Source organism: Macaca fascicularis, chromosome 9 (assembly GCF_037993035.2).
Source record: "Macaca fascicularis isolate 582-1 chromosome 9, T2T-MFA8v1.1".
Classification (NCBI taxonomy): domain Eukaryota; kingdom Metazoa; phylum Chordata; class Mammalia; order Primates; family Cercopithecidae; genus Macaca; species Macaca fascicularis.
In genome coordinates, this window is record NC_088383.1 from 128,142,743 (window position 1) to 128,155,770 (window position 13,028).

At 46.8% G+C, this 13,028-nt stretch overlaps 2 protein-coding genes and 1 long non-coding RNA gene across 51 annotated transcripts in view; 1 reads left to right on the plus strand and 2 right to left on the minus strand.

Annotated features, from left to right (window-relative positions):
• Positions 1-7,165, plus strand: part of DENND10 (DENN domain containing 10) — a 33,574-nt gene extending 26,409 nt beyond the window's left edge. For 17 of the 26 annotated variants that reach the window (XR_012418229.1, XR_012418231.1, XM_074002875.1 and 14 more), the window contains 2 exons: positions 2,034-2,128; positions 5,654-7,165. Coding sequence is in view for 23 of the 26 variants with exons in the window: in XM_074002875.1 (XP_073858976.1) it covers positions 2,034-2,128; positions 5,654-5,830 (272 nt within the window). In the remaining 3 variants the exon portion in view is untranslated. Of the gene's footprint in view, positions 1-2,033; positions 2,129-3,210; positions 5,032-5,653 lie in introns of those variants that run through there. The other 9 variants (XM_074002884.1, XM_074002886.1, XM_065521478.2 and 6 more) reach the window with 3 other exon arrangements.
• On the minus strand, positions 1,969-5,512 carry LOC141407745 (uncharacterized). The gene is made up of 2 exons (XR_012418232.1): positions 5,387-5,512; positions 1,969-2,453 (listed from the first exon to the last, which is right to left on the minus strand). It is a non-coding gene; the product is annotated as an uncharacterized lncRNA (long non-coding RNA).
• The window catches only part of SFXN4 (sideroflexin 4), a 29,307-nt gene continuing 23,342 nt past the window's right edge, over positions 7,064-13,028 (minus strand). For 20 of the 24 annotated variants that reach the window (XR_012418223.1, XR_012418226.1, XR_012418224.1 and 17 more), the window contains one exon: positions 10,042-10,432. Coding sequence is in view for 16 of the 24 variants with exons in the window: in XM_074002868.1 (XP_073858969.1) it covers positions 10,355-10,432 (78 nt within the window). In the remaining 8 variants the exon portion in view is untranslated. Of the gene's footprint in view, positions 8,204-10,041; positions 10,433-13,028 lie in introns of those variants that run through there. The other 4 variants (XR_012418227.1, XM_074002864.1, XM_065521468.2 and 1 more) reach the window with 3 other exon arrangements.

A 13,028-nucleotide genomic window follows, 5' to 3' on the forward strand; every position in this document is an offset into this window, starting at 1 on the left:
TTACTCTGTTGCCCAGGCTGGAGTGCAATGGCACAGTCTTGGCTCACTGCAACCTCCGCCTCCCAGGTTCAAGTGATTCTCCTGCCTCAGCTTCCCAAGTAGCTGGGATTACAGGCGCCCACCACCGCGCCCAGCTAATTTTGTATTTTTAGTGGGGATGGGGTTTCACCATGTTGGTCAGGCTGGTCTTGAGCTCCTGACCTCGTGATCTGCCCGCCTCGGCCTCTCAAAGTGCTGGGATTACAGGCGTGAGCCACTGCGCCTGGCCTAATTTTTGTATTTTTAGTTGAGACAGGGTTTCACCATGTCAGCCAGGCTGGTCTTGAACTCCTAACCTCAAGTGATCCACTGACCTCAGCCTCTCAAAGTGCTGGGATTACAGGTGTGAGCCATCATGTTCTAAAACAACAAATATTTATCTCACAGTTTTGGTGAATCAGGAATGGCTTATCTAGAGGTAGTTTTGGCTCAGGAAGTTTCAGTCACGATACCCCTGAGCCACAGTCATCTGAAGGCTCCACTGGGGCAAGAACACCCGCTTTCAACGTGCATGTCTGTTGGCAGGAGGTCTCAGTTCCTCCTGCCATGGGCCTCTCCATAGGGCTGCTTGAGAGTTCTTACAGTATGACAGCTGGCTCCCTCAAGAGTGAGTGACCCAAGAGAGAGAAGGAAGCCACAGTGCGTTTTATAATCTTGTCTTGATAAAGACATTGATAGTCACATCATTACTTCCTCCATATGCTATTTGTTAGAAGCAAATCACTAAGTTTAGTCAACATTTAAGGAGAAAGGAGTAAGTCTCCAACTCTTGAAGAAAGGCGTATCAAAGAATATGTAGACGTTTATCACTACACAGGGTTAAATGTGACTCCAGTATGGAAAATCTTTTTGAAGCACGTCTCGGTAAGCACAAGGGAATGAAACTGTTCTTAGAGCTAAGGATCAGGAAAGGGTGTACTAGTGTTAGAGTGGCATTCTTAGACATTTTAAATTGTCCCAAATTACAGCTACATAAAGTAGAAAAGATTGGCTTAAATGTGTGTTGAGCCCAGAGCACTACTCAGGTAGTGGTTTTAGATGGGATTACTGCTAACAGCTTTGTTTTGTCACTTACCTTTCTCCTAAAAGTGGGGACAGCTGAATGCTGACTGATTGGGAATTGAATTGGGAATTGTTAGATTCAATTATGTGAGGTTTTATTGAACAACTTCAAATTAATAGAACCATAACTGACTTTCCTTTAATTCATTGTAAAATTGCAAACATAATGCACACTCATGGTGAAAAATTCAAACTGTGGGTTCAGATCTTTAGGAAATAACTGCCTTTTGCAAAGCGAAAGTGAAAGAAAACTGGCTGTGGCCCGGGCCACTTACGCAGCTGAAGCGTTAGGACCAGAAAGAGTGGCCATCTCCCTGCTGCCCTGTGTTGCTCTGTTTCTATAAAATGGGCTCATCCTAATCAGCACCGTTTGAATGGAGTTTGTCTCTTGAAGTGACAAACAAGTTTCTGTTAACCTCCTCAGTAGCAGTGTTTGTAACCAAGCTAACTTAGGTGGCCTCCTTTGCTCATTTCTAAGAACCTAAACGAACTGAGTGCCCAGCTGTCTTCTGCAGAACTGACAGGAAACTCCTCTTTCACAATATTCCCACCAAAAAGAGAAATTTCTTAACTGAAAAGAGCTGGACTAGAAGGTCAGGCTCTTGGCTTATAGTCACAATTTAGTTGTAGTCAGAATTGTTCATTATGCTTTGGGAAGAAAAATAAAAGTTCTGGTCAGGTGGGTGTGAAGGGGAAATCTGGTTTGGTGTGATGTGTTTTTATGTTGGCCAAGAAGTATAAATCACGATTATATTATGCCTTTCCTCCCAGCATGTTGTCATATTTGTGGCTAGTGAAAAAATGGACATGTGGGAGGTTGTCAGCTGCTGTTTGAAAATTTCCTCAGTGTGGTCTTTCAAGTTTTCAGATAGGTGGCATGATTAGTTTTTATTATGTCAATTTCTAAATATTCACCTTCTTGATCTCACCAGAGGCCATGGCAATGGGCAAACTGCACAAAGAAATGGGTCAGCTAATTGTTCAGTCTGCAGAAGATCCAGAGAAATCAGACAGCCAGGTGATACAGGTAACTCCCTCACCTTCTGACTTACTGGAAGTCCTGACCCGGTGCCGCTGGGTGGTGTGCGGCAGAGGTGTGCACATCAGCAGAGTGGGGGGCTGTGGGAGAGGCCAGCGGGCAGGTGCTTAGAGGAGGGTTTGCAGATGGCCACAGCGATGATGGACAAGCAGGTGCAGGCTGGCCTGATCTAGTTAGTTACCGGGCTCGAGGGCAGGTATACACTGGGGCTGGTGCTGACGCCGACCGTTGGCAAACAGAAATGTAACTCCCGAGTGGTCTGGAAGGCTTTTCTGGGCCAGCCAGTGCGTTCTCTCTTCCTAGGAGAATTTCCCTGGAGGAACAAATTATAAAGGGGAGGTTGTTGCTGAACATGGGGAACTAGATAGATTGTCAAAATTTGGCTTTGCGTGTCTCCAGGACAACAGAAATGCAGTCAGACTCCTGTCCCACTTAGTGACTGTTGCCACATGCCACAGAGCCAGCTCCTTGCTGGGGTCTACCTGGCACGTGGACCAGAGTCCATGTGGACCAGTGGACACCTGCTCTGCCCTTGCCCAGCTGGAATGGCAAATGGGTTTTATTTCTTGTACTTTCTACATAGTGGCCTGCATCCTTGCATTTGGCCTGTTCCCAGCTCCTTGCTCCTCTCCTGAAGGATAAACTTCCAGTGTTGCCTCATCTAGATGCCTGACTCATAACCTGGGGCTGGAGGGCCCAAAAGGACTGTCTCTGTCTGCACCTGTCCTCCCTGGGGGCACAGGGGCACCTCTGATATGCAGGCTATACTCATTCGGCCCAACCTGGCGCCTTCTCCATTTATCCATTCATTTACTCAGTGTTTCTTGAGCTCTGTTTGTCAGGCATTGCACTGGCAGTGGGGATGCAGTGGTGAGCAAATCCCTGCCCTCATGGAGCCTGTACTTCAGTGGAGTAGATGCACAGAAAATAATGAATGACAAGATAATTACAACCCATGATAGGTGCTGTGACAGAAGGGGTTGAGGTGGAGAATACTGGGGGAGGGGTAGGCCAGCTCTCTAAGGAGGTGACATGTCAGCAGAAAGATGAGAGGGGCCATTTCTCTGCAGTGCTGATGGCCTGGCCAGCTGTGAGCAGGAAGAGTGGGCTGATCTTGCCCTGAGGACCTGAACACTGGAGACTCTGGGGCTGCTGCCTTCCTACCATGTGAATCCTCACTGCCCACCTAACCCCCAGCATTAAAGACATACTCTTACAATATCGGCAACATGTGTGAACTTGAGTCTTGCATTACTGTGTTGTTCACAGACTAAAAGTGCTACCTAGATGACTTAGTATAATATATGTGACCTTGGGGAGGGCAAGTGAAAGTGCTGGGAATGCTGTGAGGGTTCAAAAATATATGCATGAATTAATGATGTCAGCAAACAAGAAAGAAGACATGATTTTTTTACTTTTTTTCTTCATTGAGTTTCACTGTCACCCAGGGTGGAGTGCAGTGGTGCAATCTTGGCTCACTGCAGCCTCCACCACGCAGGTTCAAATGATTCTCCTGCCTCAGCCTCCCAAGTAGCAGGCACCAGGATTACAGGTGCCTGGCACTGCACGTGACTAATCTTGTATTTCTAATAGAGATAGGGTTTCACCACGTTGACCAGGCTGATCTTGAACTCCTGACTGGAGCCAGTGCTCCGCCCGCCTCGGCCTCCCAAAGTGCTGGGATTACAGGCATGACCCACCATGCCTGGCCAGAAGACATGATTTTAATGAGCGCTTTAGTGAGTCCTCAGCCACCCAAAAGGAATAAAGCCTGCGTGGCAGGTGCTGGGTTACTTATCCCAGGCAGACAAGGACTTTTGGGAAGAGATTCCTTCAAAAAACAGTAGCAGCATTTCTCAAAAAGTTAAACATCGAGTTACCATATGATTTGGCAATGCTGTTGCTGGGTATATACCCAAAATAATTGAAAGCAGGGACTTGGCCGGGCCTGATGGCTCATGCATGTAATCCCAGCACTTTGGGAGGCCGAGGTGGGTGGATCACCTGAGGTCAGGAGTTCGAGACCAGCCTGGCCAACATGGCAAAACCCTGTCTCTACCAAAAATACAAAACTTAGCCGGGTGTGGTAGTGGGCACCTGTAATCCCAGCTACTTGGGAAGCCAAGACAGGAGAATTGCTCGAACCCGGGAGGTGGGGGGTTGCAGTGAGCCGAGATTGTGCCATTGCACTCCAGGCTGGGCAACAAGAGCGAAACTCCATCTCAAAAAAAAAAAAAAAAAAAAAAAAGAAAGAAAAAGAAAAAGAAACAATACAGTAAAAATATAGCATTATCATCTTATGAGACTACCATTGTATATGTGGTCCCTGGTTGACCAAAACGTCATTATGTCGTGCATGACTGTACTTGTATGGAAATATCCATAGCAGTGTTACTCACAGTAGCCTTTAAAAGGTGGCAGAAGCAACCTAGTGTCCTTCAGCAGATGACTGGGCAAACAAAATGTAGTCTTTATATACAGTAGAATATTACTCAGCTGAAAAAGGAATGGAATGTTTTGAATGTGGTTTTTGTTGGGGGGCGAAAAAAGGAATAGAATTCTGATACATGCTATAACATGGATGAACCTTGAAAACATGCTAATGAAGTAAGCCAGACACTGAAGGGTAAACGATGTATGATTCCACGTATATGAGCTATCTAGAGCAGACAAATTCACAGAGTTAGAAAGCAGAGGTTACCAGGGCTAAGCGAGGGGAAATGCGGTTATTTAATGAGTACAGAGTTTCTGTTTGTGATGGTGAAAAGTGCTGGAAATACGGATGATGGTTGTGCATCGTTGCAAATGTACTTAATGCCACTGAATTATACACTCAGAAAATGGCTAAAATGGTAAAAAAAACAAATAATAAAAATATGATTTTTCTAAGTTAATTTGTTTCATTTTTCCTAATTTTTTTCTTTAAAAAGAATTATCAGGCCAGGTGCAATGGCTCAGATCTATAATCCCAGCAGTTTGGGAGGCTGAGGTGGGCAGATCGCTTGAGCCCAGGGGTTTGAGACCAGCCTGGGCAACATGGTAAAACCCCATCTCTACAAAAAGTATTAAAAAATTAGCTGGGTGTGGTGGCGCAAGCCTGTAGTCCTAGCTACTCAGGAGGCTGAGGTGGGTAGATCAGTTGAGCCTGGGAAGTCGAGGCTGCAGTGAGCCATGATTGCACCGCTGCACTCCAACCTGAGTAACAGAGCAAGACCCTGTCTCCAAAACAACAAAAAAAGGAGTTACCTTTTTTGTTGTTCATTTTGGAGACAGGGTTGTCCAGGCTGGAGTGCAGTGGTGCAATCATGGCTCACTGCAGCCTCTAACTTCTGGCTCAAGCCATCCTCCTGCCACGGTCTCCCAAAGTGCTGGAATTACAGGCATGAGCCACCATGCCGAGCTCATTTTTCATAGTTTATAGACAGTCTGAAAAAAATAGCAGGAAGAATTCTACAGAGTAAATATTCAAATTTCGGATACTAACATGTTGCATATTTTCCTGTTCTATTAAAGGATATTGCTCTAAAAACAAGAGAAATCTTTACCAACCTAGCACCATTTTCAGAAGTTTCGGCTGATGGAGAAAAGAGAGTCCTTAATTTGGAGGCACTAAAGCAAAAACGATTTCCACCAGCAACAGAAAACTTCCTTTATCATCTAGCAGCAGCCGAACAAATGCTGAAAATCTGACTGTGTGACAGAATGTATCACTGATGACTGATAGAAAGCCCTCTTTCACTCTGATTATCCATTAACTACATAAAGTCCTGAAAATTACAGAGAAACTGTTATATATTTTTAATGATTTATTTGCAGGTATTGAGATTTGACCTGAAAAACAATGAAACACATGAACATACTTCTGATTTTCTCCTAGCTGATTAGTTTCCTGCCTGCTGTCAGTGCTGGACAAAGTGCTGTTACTACTTTATATAACATTACAAAACAGCTAGAGGTCCTGGGGTAAGAGAAAAAAAGCACATTATGACAAATGCGAAAGCCTTCATTATTACACATTCCAGTTTCTCACTGTGTAGTCATAAGCGAATGGTTTACTTTCAGAAAGCTGCCTGAAATGTCCCTTTGTATTCTAGGAAGAACTTTAATTCCTCCTGAGGAACTCTACTTTCTGAGCCCAACTGCTAAGTTTTCTGCAGAACTGTCTAGAAGATCATTCAAGAGAGCCTGCAGTTGCACTTTCTTGTAAAAGTTAAAAAAACAAACAAAAAGGTTTTTCCCGGCTTTTGAACATTTTGCCTATATTATGAGAGTTTTGCATATATTTTATACTTGAGTAGACAACTTTAATAATCCAGATTTATACTATCACAGATGTAAGCATTTGGCAAACGTTCAGCCATTAGCACTCATTTAACCCTGTTAGCAATATTCTTTTGAAAAAGGTGCCAGTCCTTATGTGGTAAACTAAGAAGCCCATTGAATATAACAGTGTGTAGGACTGAAACAGTGACCTTATATTATTGCTAAGGGAATATGAGATTAACTTCCTACAGGGGCCAAAACCAGAGAAAGGCTTCCAACAACTTTGGTGAAAGTAATTTGGCCACATGTCAAGCCAACTGTTTGTATTCATTTATGTACCTTTTTCACAACTGGAGACCTTAACATTGCCAAATCAGCATGGAGGCCTCAATTACGTGCTTGTTAGTGTGTCATTCATGTTGATTGTAAGGGATTACTTTCACTCAGTACTGATGTCCTTGGAAATCTTACCTGGAAACATGTTTGCAAAAAACATTATTGGATCTTTTTTTTCTTGGTATTACATATTTGTTAAATAAAAATTAAACACCCTCCCTTTTTGAGTGAGGGCAGGGGAGGACCTGAAATAAGACGATGTTTACTAAGGCAAATAATTGAAAATTAAATCTGCACTTTATGGAAATGAAAAATACTAATATCTTTTTCCTCATTTTTTTGTATTACTATATTAGCTAATGATCAAAGTTGTTAAAATTATAAATTTATGATGCAGAAATAAAATGGAAATATTTTGATATTCAACTACTTTTAGGTGGGTGACGAATTGTCCCCTCTTTCTCTAATTCTGCTCATTCCAAAGAAAACGGAGAAAAAAAACTGTGAGGGCACTAGGGAATTATTAAAAGACCTGTCTGAAAGTTCAAGATGGCCAAGGGTGCAGTGGCTCATGCCTGTAATCCCAGCACTTTGGGACGCCGAGGTAGGCGGATCACCTGAGATTGAGTTTGAGAATAGCCTGGCCAACGTGGTGAAACCCCGTCTCTACTAAAAGTACAAAAATTAGCTGGGTGTGGTGGCAGGTGCCTGTAATCCCAGCTACTCAGGAGGCTGAGGCAGGAGAATTGCCTGAACCTGGGAGGCGGAGGTTGCAGTGAGCCGAGATTGCACCATTGCACTCCAGCCGGGGCAACAAAATGAGACTCGGTCTCAAAAAAAAAAAAGTTCAAGCCGTCCCTCGCCACACACCCTTTCCTCCCGCTCTAGCCCTCCTCCACTCGCCTTCCTGGAGCTGCCTCTGTAACTTCAGTCTCCTGTCCTTGGAAGGTGCCTTCACATTTCTGTCATCTGGTAGTGGTTAAGCCTCCACCTGCAGCTGTTGCCCATCTTGTTCTCTAACTTTAATTTTGGTTAGTGTCAGCCTGTGGTCAGACTGAGCCATTTACTGATTTTGTCCTTTTAGGCTGTTGTGAAACTCTCCTCACCAGATTTGGAAATTAACCGTCATTCTGGCCTTGGGGAAACAAAACCACAGATAATTCTTTGGTAATTTGGGGTAGGGTGCATTGAAAACGTTAGTCCAATACTCAAATGTTGAGGTACCTACTCTGGGCCATGCCTGTGTTGTATTTTGGGCTACCCTTATGGGCAGCAGTCCCTGCTCTCGCGGTGCTGCGCAGTCCGCTTGGGGAATAGGGTCAGCAAACAGGCTGCTGTCGTGCGGCTAGTGCTAGGCGTGATGTGTGAAACAGAGTGGTATCGGAGCACACAGATGGGGACCCAGTTCAGTGCTGTCAATCCTGGAAGGCCTCTCAGAGGGAGTGATCGATGTCAAAGTCAGACCTGAAGCATAAGAAGACATCTACTCAGACCAGAGGAAACAGCTGTGTGAAGGTCTGGAGAAGAGACCACAGCCCATGTGAGGACCTGAAGGGTCTAGAGGGAGGGGAGGGAGTGGCAGGATATGAGTATGGGAAAGGCTTGCCGTGGTGAGGAATGTGGGCTTGATCCTGACGCACTGGGAGGCCATTTAAGGCTTTTCAGGCCGGGTGCGGTGCTCATGCCTGTAATCCCAGCACTTTGAGGGGCCAAAGCGGGTGGATCACGAGGACAGATGACAGCCTGGCCAACAGGGTGAAACCCCATCTCTACTAAAAACAAACAAAAATTAGCTGAATGTGGTGGCTGGTGCACACCTGTAGTCCCAGCTACTCAGGAGGCTGAGGCTCAAGAATCACTTGAACCCAGTGTCGGGCCTCTGAGCCCAAGCCTGCATGTATTCATCCAGATGGTCTGAAGTAACTGAAGAATCACAAAACAAGTGATAATGGCCTGTTCCTGCCTTAACTGATGACATTACCTTGTGAAATTCCTTCTCCTGGCTCATCCTGGCTCAAAAGCACCCCCACTGAGCACCTTGTGACCCCCACCGCTGCCAGCCAGAGAACAACCCCCTTTGACTAATTTTCCACTACCTACCCAAATCTTATAAAACGGCCCCACCCCTATCTCCCTTCACTGACTCTTTTTGGCCCACCTGCACCCAGGTGATTAAAAAGCTTTATTGCTCACATAAAGGCTGTTTGGTGGTCTTTTCACATGGACGCGCGTGAAACCCAGGAGGTGGAGGTTGCAGTGAGCCAAGATCGTGCCACTGCACTCTACACTCCAGCCTGAGTGACAGAGCAAGTCTCCGTCTCAAAACAAAAAAAACTGTTCAGCAGGTGTGATTTAGAAGAGCAGGCTGGAACGTGAACCAGAGGGAGTAGGCAGGAGATGGGCCAGGCAGTGCCAGCAGGGGACGCTGTTGGACTGCGCTGGGCGGTAGCAGCGGGCATACATGGGTTCCAGACTCCATGTACTGGGCCCCGTCTACTGAATACGCTGGGGTTAAGGTGGGGAGAGGGCGTCTCCAGTGATCCTGTCTGGCGCACCTGGGTAGGTGGTGGTGTCAATTCCTGAGACTGGGAGGGAGAGCTGCTTTCAAGTTTGGATGGGTTGAGTTTGAGGTGTCTGGGACATCCCTATGGCAAAGTGCAGCCAAGTAAGCAGCTCAGTGACCAGCCTGAGTGCCCAGCAGTGTGGCAGTGCCACATTCAGGTGGGTCACGGATGAGAGCAGTCTTAGTAGAATTGGAGGTGGGGCAGAGACTGTGAGGGCGACAACTCTTTTAAGGTCTGGCTACAGCCGGGCGTGGTTGCAGGCGCCTGTAGTCCCAGCCACTCAGGAGGCTGAGGCAGGTGGGTCCCTTGAGCCCAGGAGTTCAAGGCTGCAGTGAGCTATGGTTGTGCCACTGTACTCCAGCCTGGGTGACAGCAAGATCCGGTCTCTAATGAGGCAGGTGACAAGCAGTTTATTTCTTTTTGAGACACAGTCTAGTTCTGTCACCCAGGCTGGAATGCAATGGCGCGACCTTGACTCACTGCAACCTCTGCCGCCAGGGTTCAAGTGATTCTCGTGCCTCAGCCTCCAGAGAGGAGAAAGGAGGCACTGGGCAGAGGGCAGCAAAGGTTTTAAGCAGCCGTCTAGATTGGAGGACGCTGAGTAAGGAAACAAGATTGCTTCTGGGGTCGGAGGCCATAAACAGCGCCCCAGGGGTACGTGTTCCACTTGAAATGGCCTATCCATTGGACGCCTGTGTCCTGGGCATGGTGGACTCTTTGTGTTCTTTCTTCAAATACTCAACTTGAGACAGGTTTATTAGGTAATTAGTGATTTCATGGTATCCTTTCGCAGGCCGATCCCCACTCCAACCATCTCCTTAGCAACCCCAAGGATGTCAGACGGGGCACCCTCCCACCGTCTTCTCCAGCCAGCCTTAAAAACCCCAGACATGCCAGCCTGGGAGTGATCTCAGTGTGGAACTTTAAGTCACCTTGTCAGCACAGACACCTCTGGGGTCCCCAGAAGACCTCTGGCAGAGTTCTCTAAACCGAACCTGGAGAGGTGAAGGTTTTCAAGCAGGAAGCACATAAATTCACCTGAAACTCATGCCTACACCCCTCTGTGATAAAAGATTTCTGTTTCTTCTGTTGAAGGCTGAATTTTCTCTTCATGACTACGGCACTGTATCTGAAAAATAGTTAAATTCACAATATTTCTATTAATAGTTTTTCTTGCCTTAGAAGCCAAGCTAAAAAAATCATTTTCTGAAAGCCACCATTTCAGTCTATCTTTTTCAATAATGTCTAATCTATAGCAGAAAATGTAGCCTATTTTTTTTTAAATCACCCAAGTAGTAAAGAAACTTTTTAAGCTTTTTTTTTTTTTTTGATACAGAGTCTTGTTCTGTTGCCCAGGCTGGAGTACAGTGGCACCATCTCAACTCACTGCAACCTCTACCCTCCAAGTTCAAGTGATTCTCGTAGCTCAGCCACCCGAGTGGCTGGGATTACAGGCGTGCACCACCACCTCTGGCCTATTATTGTTATTTACTTATCTCTATATTTGTTTATAATTGAAACTTTCCATTAAAAAGTTTTAAGATGGCTGGGCACAATGGCTCATGCCTGTAATCCCAACACTTTGGGAGGCTGAGGCGGGTAGATCACTTGAGACCAGCCTGGCTAACATGGTGAAACCCCATTTCTACAAAAAATACACAAATTAGCCGGGCGTGGTGGTGGGTGCCTGTAATCCCAGCTACTCCGGTGGCTGAGGCACGAGAATCGCTTGAACCTGGGAGGTGGAGGTTACAGTGAGCCAAGATCAGGAGGATTGCTTGAGGTGGGGAGTTTGCAATCAGCCTGGGCAATACAGTGGGACCCTGTCTCTACAAAAAATAAAAATGAGCCAGGTGTGGTGGTACGTTCCTGTAGTCCCAGCTACTTGGGAGGCTGAGGCCAGAGGATCACTTGAGCCTGGGAGTCAAGGCTGCAGCAAGCCATGATTATACCACTGCCCTCCCGCCTGGGCAACAGAGAGAAACCCTGTCTCAAACATACAAACAAACAAAAAACAAATGTGGAAAGAATGTAATGAACTCACATGTGCTCACTCAGGAATAACTATTAACAATTTGCAGATCTCATTTCATCAAGCACCTCCCACACCCAGCAGTAGGGTTTTTTCCCTTGAGTGTTTGAAGGCAATTCTCATGTCATGTCACTATGCCATTATCATACGCAACAAAATTAGTAGTAACTCCTTATCTCATCTAAGCACCTCCATGCCCGCCTTGAGCCAACAGGATATTTTCTTTTTTTTTTTTTTTTTGAGATGGAGTCTCACTCCGTCGCCCAGGCTGGAGTGCAGTGGCACAATCTCGGCTCACTGCAAGCTCCACCTCTGGGATTCATGCCATTCTCCTGTCTCAACCTCCAAAGTAGGTGGGACCACAGGAGCCCGCCACCACACCTGGCTAATATTTTGAATTTTTAATAGAGACGGGGTTTCACCGTGTTAACCAGGATGGTCTCAACGTCCTGACCTCGTGATCCACCCGCCTCGGCCTCCCAAAGTGCTGGGATTACAAGCATGAGCCACCACGCCCGACCCCAACAGGATATTTTCAAAGTCCAGCAAGCAAGTCTTGGCATCTGGGGTCATGTGTGTAACTGACTCCCTTTCCTGCCTCCACTCTGGTCTCTGGGAGTTCTGCCCCTTCCAACCTTGAATGACTCACCTGCCGCCCACCTCCTCGGCCTGGCTGTGCAGGCCCTGCCACCTGGCCCCCAGCATCCTGCCTGTTCCTTGTAGCCTCACGTGCCCATTCAGCCCTTCCCATCCTCCACTGGGAATAAACTCTTCCTCTCCTTCCTGGGCTCAAGTGATCCTCTCACCGCAGCCTTCTGAGTAGCTGGGACTGCAGTTGTCTGCCACTTCACCCCACTAATTTTTTTTTTTTTGAGACAGAGTCTCACTCTGTGGCCCCATTGCAGCCTTGACCAAAGATCAGGTGATCTTCCTACCTCAGCTGCCTGAGTGGCTGGGACTACAGGCACATACCACCATGCCTGGCTAATTATTACTATTATTTTTTCTTTTTAATTTTTTTCAGAATAGAGATGAGGTTCAGGCTGGTTTCTCTTTTTTTTTTTTTTTTTTTTTTGAGACGGAGTCTGGCTCTGTCACCCAGGCTGGAGTGCAGTGGCGCGATCTCGGCTCACTGCAAGCTCCGCCTCCCGGGTTCACGCCATTCTCCTGCCTCAGCCTCCCGAGTAGCTGGGACTACAGGCGCCCGCCACCTCGCCCGGCTAGTTTTTTGTATTTTTTAGTAGAGACGGGGTTTCGCCGTGTTAGCCAGGATGGTCTCGATCTCCTGACCTCGTGATCCGCCCGTCTCGGCCTCCCAAAGTGCTGGGATTACAGGCTTGAGCCACCGCGCCCGGCCCAGGCTGGTTTCAAACCCTGAGCTAAAGTGATCCTCCTACCTTGGCCTCCCAAAGTGCTGGGATTACAGGTGTGACCCACCGTGCCCAGCCAAATTTTTATTTTCAGCAGAGATGAGGTCTTGCTACGTTGCCCTGGCTGGTCTTGAACTCCGGCTCAAGTGATCCTCCCACTTGGGCTTCCCAGAGTGCTAGGATTACAGGCATGAGCCACAGCCCCCGACCTAATTTTTAGAACATTTTATGTAGAAACGGGGTCTCACTGCATTCCCCAGGCTGGTCTGGAACTCGTGGCCTCAAGCAATCTTTCCAGCTTGGTCTCCCAAAGTGTTGGGATT